A 17520-nucleotide genomic window follows, 5' to 3' on the forward strand; every position below is an offset into this window, starting at 1 on the left:
TTTAAACTATGAAATATTATATGTTATCCTAAAGTCCTGATTTTAATGACAGTCAGGAACTGAACTCCTACTGTATTACACTTGACAGACATGTGAATCCCAGTTCTATCTAGATTCAGTGAGAATCATAGATCTACATTCCTTCTGGATAATTTCCATCTGTAATTTCTATAGTCATTGTTTCAAATGGATATGTTTATCTCTCAAATTATGCGAATTCTTGTATTTAAGACTCGTTACGGTAACAAGCTCCTGACTTAGAGGTCTCATTAATCTCCCTCTACAGTAAAAATGACCATGCAGGATCTGTCAAATGGGATAACAGAGGTAAGACAAATATTTTTGGAAAAAGAATTGCAGGGAAGATTCTTACATGAACCACCACCAGGCTGGCTGTGGCTTGTCTTCCACACATCTTCCTTCCCTGCTGACCTGAAGGCCAGAGGCAGGCAGAACTTTTAATCTTGTTGTAAGAGTAGAGCTTCATGGGAAAATCTGTCTGCAACCATGTATGTCTTCAAGAGATGCTCTAGGTAGGTTCTTCAACTTAATCCTGACTACTGCTCCAGAGCCCCCCTCTGTCTCCCTGACACTGACAGCATCCTTTCTTCTAGAGTTTGCTGCTGGGGTAAGCAATGGTGAATTTTGGCAATGCGTATACTGTCCTTGTGGACAGGACTTTAGGACAGTCTTGGGCCAGCTGATACAGAGTTTATGTCTATACTAAATATGTGCTTATGTCTATACTAAATATGTGATATATCATGTGGATATTATAGATCTTCTGGAGTGGAGTGGCTGTGTCTGCTCTCCAAGCACTCAGTCTGGGTTCTCCCTCAGCCCAAGCTGACTTTCTGCTGCCTTGAGACAATTCAATTTTTTGTTTTGCTTTTCTTTTCTTTCAGAGTGCCCAAAATGGCATGAGTTACACATGTAACAGTGCAAGAAAATGTTAATACAGAGTGATGCTAAGGGTGTGGTTTGCATTCAGCAGGGCGTGGCTGGGGCTGCCTGAGACTGCAAGGCTTGCTGAGCATTTGCTGATGAAAGGAGCCAGGCAGATCATACCTGAGACACCTGGAGTAAAATATGGTCAGGAATGAACTAAGGTGTAAATCAAAGTGGCAGTGTAGGCACAGTTTGAAGGTTACTCTCTCCAGAAACAGGTCTTGTGGTGGATCAGCTGTTGGCTTGCAGAACCTCTGGTGAGCTCTCTGGTAGGACAGTGGACCTCTTCTTCAAGCCACCTCCTCATGAGAACACTGATAATTGAAGCAAAGAGAGGCGGATTTTGAAAGTTTCAAAATCAATCCATGTTGACTCTCGACAAGATAATAATACAGATGAATGTCTAAACAGCAAAAAGATTTGCATTTATGCCTCTGCCACAGTTTTCTCACTGTAGTGAAGCATGTTTTGGTTCACCTTGAAGTCATGCATGGAATCCAGAATTACCTCCAACGCTGGCATGCAACTCTTCTTTACAACACTGAGTCTCTCTTTCCTGTTACCTTCCTCTTCAGCTGGCCATGCAGCTGCACAGTGGACACCACTGCCCAGGCCTCCTCTTCTGATGTGACTAAACCAAGGCTCAGAGAAAGTTTCTGAGTATGGGACTGTTTCTGAATGGATGTTAAGTTCATTTTTTGGGGAAAAATGACTTGCATATTAATTACTCCTTCTGCTCTGCTTTTCATCTAACAGAAAGTTGGCTTGGTTTAGCATGTTGTGGCAGGTGTCTGAGCAGCATGGTCTGGAAACTAAAGCCCCATGGCAGGCTATAACACACCTCAGGAGATGTTTTAGCACTTGTGTCATTAGCTGGCAACAAGCTAGTAAGGTAGGTCTGGTAGAACAGCTCCTCATAGCCATGGACCTCTTCTCTCTACAGCATGTTTGCCTATGGCAATTTTGCATGTTTGGGAACAGCAAACATTAAATACAGCTGGTCCTGCAATTACTGATTTCTACCTACTCTCCATGGCTACATGTGGATGGAGAATAATTTCATCAGCATTTATCTGCATCCTCAGATAATTTTGTTTTGATCCATATGAAGTTTAACTGAAGTGTCAATGCTTAACACCATGCAGTTGTATGACTAAAGGAGCAGCAGAGAAGCGCTAACAGCCCATCTTGGAGCAGTGTGAACATCTGTCTCTTTTTTCCTGAAAGACTACATTATTGCAATCAAGCATTCGAGCTTATATTTATACATTCATTTAATTAATATGCAGTGGGTTTGTGTCTGGCAAAAGAGAACAGTCTGCTCCATCAAGCCTCACCTGACATACAGAGGTGCTCAAGGGGACAGCAGGAAGTGGTACTCTAGTAAGAAAAAATACACATTCAAAAGCAAAGTACCTAACAGCAAATCTTAGTTGTATCTAAAGTGAGCATGCAGAGTTCAGCTGCATTCTGTAAAAAAAAAATAAAGATCTGAGGGTGCAATCCTGTGCAGGGAAGCTAGCTGCATGACCAAACCATGGATCCTGTAGACAAAGAAGTCCCTCTGAAAGCAGCACAGCTGGGGACTGGGAGTGGCCATGCTTACACTGTTTTGTTTGCACTCTTTTACTTACACAGTTCCTTGGCTCTTTGGAGATCCAGAAAATTGTGCTGCCCCTTCCTGAGCAGACAGTAACAAGTCTTGCAAGGTGCAGCAGAGGCATAGAGGTACTGAGCAGGCATTCCCCAGCTGGCTGATCAAACCACACATCTAAACAATCCATCCGGTTGGGAATGTTGCTCAGCCAGCTTCACAGCACTCACATTCCTTTGGAATAATCCCAGGAAATTGAATTACATCTTCACAAGAAGCCTGAAACTTATTGTTTGAGACTGCTTTGGTTTGTTACAGATTAACATTACCATGTTGCTCTCTTCTCTTATTTGCTGTTCTTTGAGAGATATGAGACTGTGCCTTGGTTTACTCTTTATATATTTTACAACAGTTGCATTTTTTCAATATTATGTTTGGGCACTTGCAGTGATGGCACACAAATTTTACAGAGCCTTTTCAAGTGCTAAAGCCTACATTAAGTGCTTTTCAAATCTTAATATATGTGGTGGCCCTAAGCAGACATATAAAGACCATTATTAAGTTGTGAGGAGACACTGTATCTGAAAGATCACAAGATTACCACTCAATATACAGCTAAAGTTCACCATTCTTACATGGATGAATGATGTACCATCTTTATTAATGAGACCAAGAAGATTCTTTGGTTTCTGAATAGTGACCAGTGAGGTGTCTACTGTGTAGAAATAAAGATGACATGTTGACACTTAAGTGGAGTCCAGTAGGCTGGGTAACATGGCTGAGTACAAGTGGTGTTCCCTGAAGCTCCCTCATCATGAACCTGTCCGTCAGAGTTTAGTGATGGGCAACATTGCGTGTCTCCAGAGGAGCAGTTATCTCCATCTCAGGTAGTGTATAGGGCCAAGTAGCTGCCCTTGGCCCAAAAATCTAATTTCCAATAAATATTTGCTTAGGAGTTACATACCCTTTGGGTTGTAACACTCCACTGTACTGTCCATCTGGGCCCCACGGTCTTTGCTCTCTGTTTGGAGTGGAGAAATGTGGACACATGCAAATGATGTCCAAGAAAATTAGCTTCATCAGCATTCAGCTTTGTCCTTCTAGGTAATATGTATTCAAAGCCATGTAATGTTTAACAGAGGAAAACAGTTGTGTGAATAAAGCAGCAAGAAACAGCACAACCCATACGAGAGCAAGACCCTTCTGAATGTAAAGTAAGTACCCAGTTATCTTTACCTTAACAATTTTGATGCAGTTGCATGGCATTTAGCTAGTGAGTCATGAAGTACATTTGCTTTCAAGGGTGAAATCTGGTTTCTAAGCACTGAAATGACAGCACAACTTCATTTCAAGAAATATTGAATAGCAAATCGTGGACACACATTATATCAGCTCCACAGAGTGTAACTGCTCTGAATATTTATCCCAAATAGCTCTTTCACAGAATCACAGAACAGTTTGGGTTGTAAGGGACCTGCAAAGAACATGTTGTCCAACGCCCCTGCAATAAGCAGGGACATCTTCAACTAGATCAGGTTGCTCAGAGTCCCGTCCAGCCTTATATGTTTCCAGGGATGGGGCATCTACCACTATCTGGGCAACCTGTTCCAGTGCTTCACCACCCTCATTGTAAAAAATTTCTTCCTCATGTCTAGCCTGAATCTTCCCTCCTTTAGTTTAAAAACATTATCCCTTGTCTTTTCGTAACAGGCCCTCCTAAAAAGTCTGTCCCCATCTTTCTTAAAAGCCCCATTTAAGTACTGAAAGTCCACAATAAGGTTTTCCTGGAGCCTTCTCTTCTCCAGGCTGAACAACCCCAACTCTCTCAGCCTGTCCTCACAGCAGAGCTGTTCCAGCCCCCTGATCATTTTTGTGGCCTCCTCTGGTCCCTCTCCGACAGGTTCCCATCTTTCTTGTGCTGAGGGCTCCAGGTGGGGTCTCACCAGAGCCGAGAGGCAGAATCACCTCCCTTGACCTGCTGGCCACACTCCTTTTGATGCAGCCCAAGATAAAATTTGCTTTCTGGGCTGCAAATGCATATTGCCAGCTCACATCCAATCTTTCATCCACCAGTAACCCTAAGTCCTTCTCGGCAAGGCTGCTCTCAATCCCTTCATGACCCAGCCTGTATTGATACTGGGGGTGGCCCTGATCCAAGTGCAGGACCTGGCATTTGCCTCGTTGAACCTCATGAGGTTCTCATGGGTCCACTTCTGAAGCTTGTCTAGGTCCCTCTGGATGGCATCCTGTCCCTCAGGACTGTCAACTGACCATGTCAAAGGCTTTACAGAAGTCCAGATATAGCCTTTACTTTGTCTGCTGATGTAGTTACTCCATCATAGAAGGCCACTAGGTTGGTCAGGCAGGACTTGCCCTTGGTGAAGACATGCTGGCCATCTCGAATCACCTCCCTGTCCTTCATGTGCCTTAGCCTAGCTGCTAGGAGGATCTGTTCCATGATCTTCCCAGGCACAGAGGTGAGGCTGACAGGTCAGTTATTCCTACAGTCCTCCTTCCTACCCTTTTTAAAAATGAGTGCAATGTTTCCCTTTTTCCAGTCACTCGAGACTTCATCTGACTACCATGATTTCTTAAATATCACGGAGAGTGGCTTGGCACCTACATCAGCCAATTCCCTCAGGACTCTGGGATCCATCTCGCCAGTCCCATAGATTGATGTATGTTCAGGTTCCTTAAGTGATCACAAACCTCATTCTCACTCCCAGTGGGAGCGACTTTGCTTCCCCAGTCCCTGCCTTGCAGTTCATCCACATGAGAAGTGTGGGAAGAGAGCTTGCTAATGAAGACTGAGGCAAAGAAGTTGTTCAGTACCTCAGCCTTCTCCTTGTCTGTTGTTACCAGTTTACCAGTCTTGCTGGGGGAGCACACTTTCTTTGACCTTATTTTGATTTACATACCTATAGAAGCCCTTCTTGTTATTCTTCGTGTCCCTTGCCAAGTTCAGCTCCAGCTGTGCCTTGGCCTTCCTGACCCCATCTTTACACAATTGGACAGTGTCCCAAGGTAGGGGGGTATCTTCCCAAGGTACCTGTCCCTGCTTCCACTGCCTGTGCATATCCTTCTTGCCCTTTAGTTTGACCAGCACATTTCAGCTCAGCCATGCCAGCCTCTTGCCCTCCTTACCAAATTTCTTACACCTGGGGATCACGAGCTCTTGTGCCTAATGGAAAATGTCCTTCAAGATCTGCCACCTCTGTTCTGCTCCCTTGTCTCTGAAGGCAGTTTCCCAGGGGATCCTGTTGACTAACCCTTTGAAGATCTGGAAGCTGGCTTTCCTAAAATTCAGGGTCCTGGCTTCACTCTTTGTCTTTCCCATATCCTTCAGGACTGCAAACTCCACAAGCACATGATCACCGCAGCCCAGGCTGACTCCAATCTTGACATCACCAATTAGCTCACTTGCATTGGTGACCATCAGGTCCAGTAATGCATCCCCCTTGGTAGGGCTTATTCCCTGGCTTCAGAAGTTATCCTCAAAGCACTTCAGGAGTCTCTTGGATTGATTACAGCTCATCACGTTACTCTTCCAGCAGAAGTCGGGGTGACTGAAGTCCCCCAGCAGGACAAGAGCCTGCAAGCATGATGCCTCCTGTAGCTGGAGAAAGAAGGCTTCATTAATAGTCTCCCCCTGACAGGGCAGTCTGTAGTAGACACCACATCCTTCATATTTAAAATAATTTTTTTTTAATTAACAAGGGGGAAGTATTCTGGCTTCCCAACTGTAAATCTTATTTTTTATCATTACTAATGTTCCCTAAAGATTAAAACCAGGTAATGAAAACTGAGGTGAATGAGCTGTCTTATGTACACCAACATGGTCCAGACAGGACTCATAAATTGATTTTGCTATGTCAACCTCCCCTGTAAGTCCTGATTTACTTAGATCTCACAGAGCAAAGATGTGGATGGACAACATGGCTCCTTTTCACTCAATAAACATCTTATCTACCCTGCTGAACCCATGTCTCTGAATGCCTTTGCTATTGACTGGGTGAGCAGGTGAGCAGGTAACTTATGTGATCTTCTCTAAAGCTCTTCCACTTTAAGTAGGACAAGGTGAAGGCTATTTGGAGTTATTAATACAATTTTTAACTGGAATAGCTCTTACCTGTTTTCTGGCAGGTTAAACATCCTAGACACTACAAATCATCCCAACGTGTTCTTGGTCTAACCAGCAAAAGAGAAAGCATTAAGCAAACAAAAAAAAAGGGTCACAGTTATCAGAAATAGCCAAGATGCCATGATCCAGGCTCATTCCTGAGCGCCATTCTGGCCATGGACCTATTTGCCTTAAGAAAAGGAGGCTGTCCTGCTGATACAAGGTTTGGGAAGATAGGAGGGGCCAAGCCCACACTAGTGACCTCACCATCTCGTGACCAGGATGTTGGGGTACACACAGAGAGGAATTCATCTGGAAAACATGTCACATGAGTGGTTGTTTAAAATAAAGCAACGTATTCTGACCTAATCAGGCATCGAATTAGAAAAAATTTAACAGCTCTCTTGTGATTAGTCACTTTATATGTTAAAGTGAGTCACAAATGAGAGAAAGAATACCACTTTTGAGTGCTGCAATCTCTTATTGTTTTCGTTTGACATAGTACTGTCATTCGACGTAAGCCTTATTCAGTCACTAATAGCATAATAATCCCGAGAGTTCTTAGAGATAAACATAAATGGAGTTGCTCCTGATGTGCTGCCTCACCATAAAACAGATTTACACAGATATAGGAAAAAAATAAAAAAATAAAAAAAAAAAGAAAAGAGTGACCGCTCTCCATCATCTTTGCCAAGTCTTGGGAAACGGGAGAGGTGCCCGAGGATTGGAGGAAAGCAAATGTCACTCCAGTCTTCAAAAAGGGCAAGAAGGAGGACCCGGGTAATTATAGACCAGTCAGCCTCACCTCTGTCCCTGGGAAAGTAATGGAACAGCTTGTCCTTGGTGCCATCTCAAGGCATATCAAGGTTAAGAGGGTTATTAGGGGCAGTCAGCATGGCTTTACCAAGGGTAGGTCATGCTTGACCAACCTCATAGCCTTTTATGAGAATGTAACAAGGTGGATGGATGATGGCAGAGCGGTGGATGTGGTCTACCTTGACTTCAGTAAAGCCTTTGACACAGTCTCCCACAGCATCCTCACAGCTAAATTGAGGAGGTGTGGTCTAGACAATAGAGTAGTGAGGTGGGTTGCAAACTGGCTTAGGGAGAGAAGCCAGAGAGTGGTAGTCAATGGTGCGGAGTCTAGTTGGAGGCCAGTATCTAGTGGAGTGCCTCAGGGGTCAGTGCTGGGGCCAATATTATTCAATATATTCATTAACGATTTGGACGAGGGAATTGAGTGTACTATCAGCAAGTTTGCTGATGACACCAAGCTGGGAGGAGTGGCTGACACGCCGGAGGGCTGTGCTGCCATCCAGCGGGACCTGGACAGGCTGGAGAGTTGGGCGGGGAATAACCTAATGAAATTTAACAAGGGCAAGTGTAGAGTCCTGCACCTGGGCAGGAACAACCCCAGGTTCCAGTATAGGTTGGGAGATTACATATTAGAGAGCAGTGTAGGGGAAAGGGACCTGGGGGTCCTGGTGGACAACAGGATGACCATGAGCCAGCACTGTGCCCTTGTGGCCAGGAAGGCCAATGGCATCCTGGGGTGTATTAGAAGGGGGGTGGTTAGTAGATCGAGAGAGGTCCTCCTTCCCCTCTACTCCGCCCTGGTGAGACCACATCTGGAATATTGTGTCCAGTTCTGGGCCCCTCAGTTCAAGAAGGACAGGGAACTGCTGGAGAGGGTCCAGCATAGGGCAACGAAGATGATTAAGGGAGTGGAGCACCTCCCTTATGAAGAAAGGCTGAGGGAGCTGGGTCTCTTTAGTTTGGAGAAGAGGAGACTAAGGGGGGACCTTATTAATGTTTATAAATATATAAAGGGTGAGTGCCATGGGGATGGAGCCAGGCTCTTCTCGGTGGCAAACAATGATAGGACAAGGGGTAATGGGATCAAGCTGGAACACAAGAGGTTCCACTTAAATTTGAGAAGAAACTTCTTCTCAGTAAGGGTGACAGAGCACTGGAACAGGCTGCCCAGGGAAGTGGTGGAGTCTCCTTCTCTGGAGACATTCAAAACCCGCCTGGACATGTTCCTGTGCGACCTCACCTAGGTGTTCCTGCTCCAGCAGGGGGATTGGACTAGATGATCTTTTGAGGTCCCTTCCAATCCCAAACATACTGTGATACTGTGATACTGTGAGTCTTTTCACTTGTTCTCTCTGTCTTATTTTCCTGTAATACTCACGTTTCTTTCTCCACATGTTTCTTTCTCTACTTGGAAGGGACTTCCACAGCCAGAGTAAAGCAGAACTGAAGTAGGCAGCAATGGACAGGAATTACAGATAAACTCAAAAGCACAAGGATTTAAATAACGCTTCCATAGTAAAGGAGCATGTCAAAAGATAACAGTGATTACCAGATAGCTGTTGATGGTAATAGCAGGTAGAAATAAAAGATGAGGAGCTGACACAGCTGACCTCTAGTATTCAAGACCATTTCATTCTCTGTCCACACCATAGCTGCAAAGGACGATGAAGGCCATGCTGCCTCTGTGCTTGGTGGTGGCTATGCTTCACCTCACTGTCCATAGCCTGACCCAGAGTGACCACCACAATGGCAAGATCAAGGAAACTGAGCCCCAGGAGTGGCGTTTCCATGAGGGAAATCCTCTTGAGTCCTACCAGCGGGTAGTCTCCAGCAACACAGACTTTGCTTTCCGGTTTTACAGGCAAGCAACCACCCAAGAACCTGGCAAGAATGTTTTCTTTTCCCCAGTCAGCATCTCCACTGCATTTGCCCTGCTGTCCCTGGGCTCCAGAGCCACCAGTCACACTCAGGTGCTGGAAGGACTGGCCTTTAACCTCACCAACACACGGGAGGAGGAGATACACAATGGCTTTCATCATCTTCTCCTCTTGCTGAGCCGCCCTGGCAGTCAGATGAAGCTGAGCATGGGGACTGCCGTGTTCATGGACAAACACCTGAAGCCACTGAAAACATTTCTGAAGGACATCAAAAAACTGTACAAAGGAGAAATTGTTTCTAGTAACTTCCAGAATTCCACTGAAGCTAAAAAAGAGATCAACGATCATATAAAGAACAAAACCCACGGAAATATAAAACAAATACTTGAAGACCTCGATCCAAACACTCTAATGGTAATAGTTAACTACATTTATTTCAAAGGTAAGTTACATAGGTGCTATGACTGCAGCACCTCAGTTTCACCTGCACTAAGACAAATGCCCCAGATTATTTCTGATTTATTTTTAAAAGAAAGGCCAATGTTAAGTTTAGGCTATTATTATAAGAAACATACAAAGTTCTCATGCTTTGAAAACTCTTCCACATCTGATTTTTTCTAGTATAAGTTTAGGCTCCTAAGCATAAAAATTTGTTTATTTACAGTCTTCAAGTTTTAGGGGATTGCAAGAGGACAACAGATGTATACATTTGTAAATTTTTCTGTCAGTGTTCATCTACTTATTATTTTTAAAATTACAATGTTTTCACCCACTTTGTAAAACAGAAATACATTCCAAAGATGCAGACTAACAAATTTGCCAAACACTTTGATTTACTTACAGTCCATGCCTATTAAATGTGTAGATACCCTTGGAACTGGAGTCTAAATGTTTTACAGTTGTCATCACATTATACATATCCCAAGAGGTACTTGTGAATGCACTACTTTGGCAATGATTATCTTCCTCTTAGATGTTACATCCATTTGTAGCAGCACAGAGGACATACATGGAATTTACCACCCAGAAATGCATGTTTGGAAATAGATGAACTTTCAGCGAAACAGATTTTACTTCAAGCATTTTATTAAATTTGGGTACCCTGGTTTCAGGTGCCCCACTCTGAGGCATTTCTTCATAATACCAGAGTACTTTTTTTTTTTTTACTGGGGGGGCTGGGAAGAAAGCTCAAACTTATAAAGTAATCAGAGTACTATGAAGTTTACATTCCATTATTTATTTTCCAATTTAATTTTATTTTTCTTCAATACTAAAAAAAAGAAACCATACTTACAGAATGGCAAGCTGTGATCCTTGTGTATTTGTTCAGTGAATGACCTGATTTAATACAAAATAAAATATCATAGAAAATTCAGTTGAATAAACATCAAGACAAAACCATTTTGAAGATTAAAACCTTTGAATCCCTATTCCAATTACCATAATGCAGTTATGATCGGGCCCAAAAGTTTGGGTTTTTCTTGCATATAAATTTTCCTTTCTGCTACAAGATGGAGAACATATGAAAAAACATTGAAGGAATTTAAAATGCTACCTCTTAAAAGGTAGACATCTGCTATGGAACTTGCTTTACAAGCAATATTCGGAAACCAGAGGGAACTTGTTGGATCCTAGTCAGCTTTCATTTTCTTCAAATAAAACATAAGGTAATATGAAGTTACTTAATGTAATTTATCTGACTTAGAAAGGTGTTGTACAAGTCCATATGACATTTAACCTGGGATATTTAGTTGTTATTGAACAGAGTATAGCAAAGATGACAAGGAACAAGATCTTTAATAAACTTGGAATACCTCTGACCTTCAAGTATGAGTATAAATATTCAGATATGGATTTATCTGGTGTACATTAGTCTGGACTATAATAATATAACCTTGAAATAAACATTTTATTGCATTCTTTTTCTTTTGGTTTTAAGCCTACTGGGAAAATCCTTTCAATATTAAGGGAACTCGCAAGGATTATTTCCATGTGAATGCAAAGAACTCAGTCGAAGTGAAGATGATGACTCGAGATGGATTTTATAAAACATACTCTGACACAAAGCTGTCTTGTGAGGTGGTACAAATTCCTTACAAGGGAGATGCTGCAGCATTGTTTATCCTGCCAAAGGAAGGAGAAATGAAAAAACTGGAAGATGGTCTGACAAAAGGCACGGTGTCCAAATGGGAAGAATCACTTGAACGACGGTAAGTATAGAATTTTGATTTGATAATTCAAAGTAGTCAGAATCCATAGTCTGAATATTATGATCAGGTTATACAGTTGCCTTTGCTGTTGATCAGAGATTTAAGCAATGGAATAATTATAAAGGGACAAACGAAGTGATCTGATGATTTGATACTTTCAGCAAAAATTAGAATCAACATTCCCTTGTGATGAAGGAAGGAATCTGTAAGCTGGGAAATTTAATATTTTCCTCACACATTTTCTACTTGATATTAAGTGTCTCCATTTCCCTTGTCTCAAGCTCAACATGCTAAGAGTGGTAACACTGCAACATAGCAATCAGATCCGTCAGAGAGAATGGGCAGTAAACACCAAAAGAAAAACCTTGAAAGTTAGAAAGAAAATGCAAACATAGTCCCAGAAATGCTGGCACCATCACTGCTTGCTCTGTCATCAAGTAAATATGTTTCCGAATCACATAAGAAAGCCCAACCGATGTCATTCTCCTATCTTGTCCTCCAGACCACCGTCTTCCCAACTTTTTTGTGCCACCTTTTCAGATGAAAAGATTAACATTTTAGCACAGAAGAACCACCAGCAAGTTGGAAGTCTTCAAAGCATGCTTTGATTACAATAACTACCATCATTTTCTTTTGAATTAACAGGAGGATGGAGGTGTATATTCCCAAACTATCAATTTCAGGCACCTATGACTTAAAGAAGATGTTCATGAATCTGGGTGTTACTGATGTGTTTTCTGGTCAGGCTGATCTGTCTGGAATCACAGGAAAGCCTCATGTGAAGGTTTCAAAAGTAAGTTTGTCAGGAAAAACAATGGTCTGTGGATTCCTCAATATCCAATTGTTCTGACCTAAGATAAGTTGTGAAATTTTACTCATTGGTAGGTGGTTGATGCTCTGAACATCTAGCTGTTCTAACATCTAGCTGATAAAGTAACTTTAAACACTCTCAGACTTCTCCAAGATCTGGACATAAGGGCACTGTCTTCTGTCTGACAGGCAAAGGTGGGGAGGGGTGTAGCATTCGTCCCAGAAACTAAACACAGCCCAGTTTCTGTATGTGAAAGGAGCGCCTATGGGTATCTGTGGTGGAGATGTTTTGCGTAACCATATGTAGCAGAAAAAGTGGCATTTTCTTAACATGTGCATTCTGTAATTTTAAAGGATTTTAAAACTTCTGCTGCCATTGAAGGCCAATTGAGGAGTGCTAATCATGTACAATGGGCTAGGCTTGAGGAAAATATCCCATTTCCTGAAAATAATGTGAAGAGAAACAGATAAAGCGAAGAGAAAGGCTAACATTCTTACAGCCATTCTGAAAACAGCATTTACAATGTTCTAACATTTGAGGGCTGGTAAAACAAGAAGATTAAGTATGCCCAACAATAATTTAGAAAAAAAAAATAAAAATGGTACAAGGCTGAATTTGTACTGACTAAATTGTAATGCATGAGCTATTAAGGATATATACAGACCAGCTCTGGAGCCAACTTCCCTTCCCTCTGAAGTTGTCATTCCTTGCTAGTTTACTTCAGTATTCTACTTTTAACTAATTCCACAAGGTGTGCAGTCCCTAGGGTCTGTGTTGGATACACTTGTGGCGAGGAACACTGAATATGACAATACTTGCTTACTGAGACAACACTGTTAAAAACCCCCAACATGGACTATAGTGGTCTTCTTCCTGGTTCCTGGCCTACCATCAATTTTTGTGAAAGACTGTAGCAGAATTAACTTAGCACTAATTTTAATCATTTCATGCCCCATCCTCCACCTACATTCATTCTTGCTGTATTTCACTGTAGGCTGTTCACAAGGCGCTGCTGAAGATTCATGAGAATGGCACAGAGGCTGCAGCAGTCAGTAGCACAGATCTTCTTCCTCATTCTGTTCCTCCTGTTCTTAAATTCAACCGTCCATTTTTGCTGCTGATTGTTGATCAATATACTAAGAGCATCCTCTTCATGGCAAAAATTGTTAACCCAGCTGAAAAATGACTGGTTAGTGGCTCGTCTTACTGATTTGAATTGCATTCTTCATGCAATTATAGTTCAATGTGATTAAAATTATCATTATTAATAATTAAAATTGTTACTAAAATGGTTATTTTTTCAAATAAATGATGCAACATTGTGGTCATTCTTAAAAACACTGTTCTCGTTTCCTCCTCTAGTAGAAAGTGACCACTGAGATACATCTATTCTTGAATTATGAATAATTTTATAAACCTGCCTTTATTGGCAAGTGTATGTCGTATTTGTAAAACAAGGTAAGTATCAAGCTGAGAGAATCAGTTTAAAACATTTTAGGTGAATAAAGATTGAACAAAGAGACCACTTCTGGCTTGTAGGTAGGAAGGAAAGAAAATGCTGAGGTTTGCTCCAGCTTCTGCGAGCTCTCACCAAGTCCTGGTGCTGGAGGGCTGACACAGAAATAGAAAATACAAATGCAGTCCACCCAGGGATATCTTAGTTCTTCTCTTCCACACATCTGTCAGTGATGGAGAAAGGTCATGTTTTATTTCCATGGGAAAATGATTGCTTGTTTCTCTGAAGATTTCTGTACCAATTTTTCAAATCAGAAGTTTAAGTCTATAGGGTCATAAGGTCAATTTGATAACAGAGTAATTAGTACCTGAGAAGGAGATACTCCATAGGGTCCAGCGTCTCCAAGGCAACTGTTACCTGCCCACACAAGTCTGTGTGTATACATGCCTTGGGTACAGGATATTCAGGAATATTCATGTTCAAATGCCTCCCTTTCCTGAAGGCAGACAATCACATACTTCCAACATTCTGAATTCCAGGCTTGTCAGGCTGACCCCTGCAAAAGGAGAGATAGCGTTGGACTTGGAGTACTGGTAAGGGTATTTGCCTGGAAGGTGGAATTCCAGCTCTGTTTTTCCCTGGATGGGGACTAGATTTGGCGGATAAATCCTAATCAGTTTTCTGCAAACTACACTGTTGTGTGGGTGGTGCCTGAAGCAATGATGTCTTGTGACATTAGTAAGGCTCCTAGGAAAAGGAAAGCATAGCTTCAAGTCACACTTTGGGGGAGTCAGTCACTTTCAGACAAGGCCTAGGCTCTTCCTTTGAAGCTCAAGTCTTTTGCCATGCTTTCACTTACGACATTTGCAGCTGATGGAATCCGCCTACATTGTGTTGGTTTCTTTGAGTCCCCCTTTAAGATAGCAAACTCTCCACAAATATCCTTTGTGGAAGCAGCGGCTAAGTCAGAGCTGGGGAATATTTTAGTTGATGAGACACCCAAAGGTGATGCTGCCATTGCTTTGTGGATGTAATCTTGTGTTTCATCAACAAATAGAAGTTCAGAAGGGATAGGGTATGAATAACTGGAAGAGGAAAAAAAAACCAAAAAAAAACAAAACAACAAAATTGAGTTTAATTATATTCCCAAAGTTAACATCTAAGCTAGTAAATAAACTCCTCTGTTCTCTAGCCATGAGGTCAGCTGGCTCATCACAGCTCATGTCCATGTTGCTTAACTCTGACCTTGCAAGATATCCATGCTGTTTATTGGAAATATTCCCTGGTCTGTGCTAACTCCAAAAAAATGTTTAGCACTTGTTTGGAAGAATTGTAGATGGCATGAGTGATACGTGTGTTTGAAATTGTACTAAAAATGGAAGACTATGAGTGGCTACAGGCTGATGGCCTGGCTTGTGCCGCAGCACTGCTCAATGTACCAGTACAAGTGGAGCCAGAATGACCAACTAGGGGTGGGAAACTGTCCCTCTGTCATTCAGCCCTATTAGCTCCCCCTCTGCTGGCGATCTGCTTTTTTTGAATGACAAATGACACGTCATGCTGATAGACCTTTGCCAGCTACTTCCCAAAAATGAGGGAACTGGACATGCTTTGTCCTTCTGTGGAATAAGATTAGGCAGTTCAGGAAACATGCTTCATAACTAGTGCAAATTACAAACTGTGAGACTCCCACGTACTTCCCATGGATGTGTTCTGGTGGTTTCTGCTGACCAGGTCTGTGCATTTGCTGTCACAGTAACTGTGCATGCTTATTTTCAAAAGGCTGCTCCTAATTAAGGATTAATGCTGGTCCTCAGGTGACAGAGCAATGTTTTGATGATGCAGATACCTGAAACACTTCACAGCTGAACACATAGAAACTATCATGAAGTGTAAAACATGCAAGTTTAATTATATTAACATTGTAATACAAATGGACTTAAATGCAGTTTAAAACATGATACAACATCCTGTGGCAGCATAGCCACTGTCCATTGTCTATGTCCCTCCACACCTTAAAAACATTGAAACCAAGATTTTTGTTATGACCTAGAAAATCTGTCAGTGGTTCCAGGACCTGACAGTTTTTTGACAGCTGTGCAAGCTGTTTGCTAGGTGCTGTCTTGACTGCAAACTGGAATTAGCTGCCAGAAAAAGGCTATTGGAGTGTCTCTTTTGGCAGCTGGACCCCTTCCTTGAGAAAGGTTCAACACCCAAGGCCACTGTCATGCAGCTTTCCTTCCAATGACTGTGCAGAGGCAGCCAGAGGTGGAGGTGATGAAGTGCACAGCTCCCCACTCCTCAAATCTCACAGCGATGTTAAATAACGCAGACCATGACTGCAGTAATACTGCTGCCAAACTAGTGCTGAAGCAGAGGTAACCAGATCCTCTGTGATCAATTCATTCTCATAGACAGTGCTAGGCCAAAGAGAAACTTGTATTTTTTGATTGCTAAAAATTTTTTGAAATGGTTTTACTGACACATCAGAAAGACAAATGTTGCTATAACCTGATAAAGTAATAACTATAGAAGTTCTCAAAGGTCCAGATGGATGAATTTAGGAGTTGTTTCTGGCATGGTACCCAGATATTAAATCTATTTACAATTAGATGAAGAAATGCTGAATTGGTTTTACTTTTCCTTTACACGACTGCATGCAATGCTCCTTTTCTGCACTTAAGGCCGTTGTCTCTGGCTGTCAACAGTCCAGCAACCACAAGCAGAATAAGCAGGAGCAGCATCCCCATGAGGGAGATCCTTTTGGGTGCTGCCAATGGATAGTCCCCAGCAACATGGGCTCTTCCTTCCAAATTTACAGGCTAGAGACTACCCAAGAAGCTGTAAAGAGCGTTTTCTTCCCCTTGGTCAACATCTCTGCTGCCTTTTTCCTGCTGGCCCCGGGCTGAAGAGCTACCAGCCAGGCTCAGGTGCCAGGAGGTCTGGCCTTTAACCTCACTGACACCCAGAAGGACCTGCCACTTTCCTTTATTTTCATTTATTTCATTTCTGGTAGTTATACATGCCATCTCTAAGTTCTTGTATGATTAAACTTACTTAAGGTTTTTGGTCTGTAGTCTTAACTACTTGAGTTTGATGTACCTTTTGGAAAAAAATTAATTCAAGCTACAATTCAATACGAAAGCAAAATTTTGGTCTTGCAGTCTATCAGCTTTTACTTATTTTTTCCTTTTCTTATTCTAGTAATTAAAAAAAAATCTTTTAATAACCAGTTTTGAAAAGCCTTGTCAGTGTCAAGCAGGTCTACAATTCCAACATCTTCATCTGGGAACTTTATGGAAAATACAGCAGTAAAACCCAAGATGAATTCTCAGTGAGAGATTACCCATCTTGAACATTAAAATGCTGGCCGATCAACTCCAATGGAATTCACACCCGGCCTTAAATGCTTGTATGCTCTTGGAAACACATTTTCTTTCAGTGTGAGATTAGGTACAGGCAATGCAGAAAATGTAAAATATTGTTTTCTGCAGACTGATGAAAGTGATCATGTGAAGTGAAACGTCTGAGAAATGGAATCACTCCCTGGTAGCAAAATAACTATCTTCTTCTGAGATATAACACAGAGGATAATAATAAGATTTTTTTGAGTCTATTTATACAGATTTCATCTAGCAAACTGTAAGTCCATATGGAATTTTAGTTCAGAGATTCCTATTGCTTTGGT

The 17520-nt window shown here is 42.0% G+C and overlaps 1 protein-coding gene across 1 annotated transcript in view; it reads left to right on the forward strand.

Moving 5' to 3' along the window:
• Positions 1-14866, forward strand: part of LOC309442488 (uncharacterized protein) — a gene marked incomplete at both ends in the record, with an annotated part of 28223 nt that extends 13357 nt beyond the window's left edge. The window contains 7 exon segments of the mRNA XM_082058356.1: positions 9131-9797; positions 11295-11565; positions 12211-12358; positions 13371-13550; positions 13552-13565; positions 14335-14425; positions 14753-14866. Of these exon segments, the coding sequence (XP_081914482.1) occupies positions 9131-9797; positions 11295-11565; positions 12211-12358; positions 13371-13550; positions 13552-13565; positions 14335-14425; positions 14753-14866 (1485 nt within the window).
• Between the last annotated feature and the right edge of the window lie 2654 nt (positions 14867-17520).

Source organism: Streptopelia decaocto, assembly GCF_964273445.1.
Source record: "Streptopelia decaocto genome assembly, chromosome: 7".
NCBI classification, from domain to species: Eukaryota; Metazoa; Chordata; class Aves; order Columbiformes; family Columbidae; genus Streptopelia; species Streptopelia decaocto.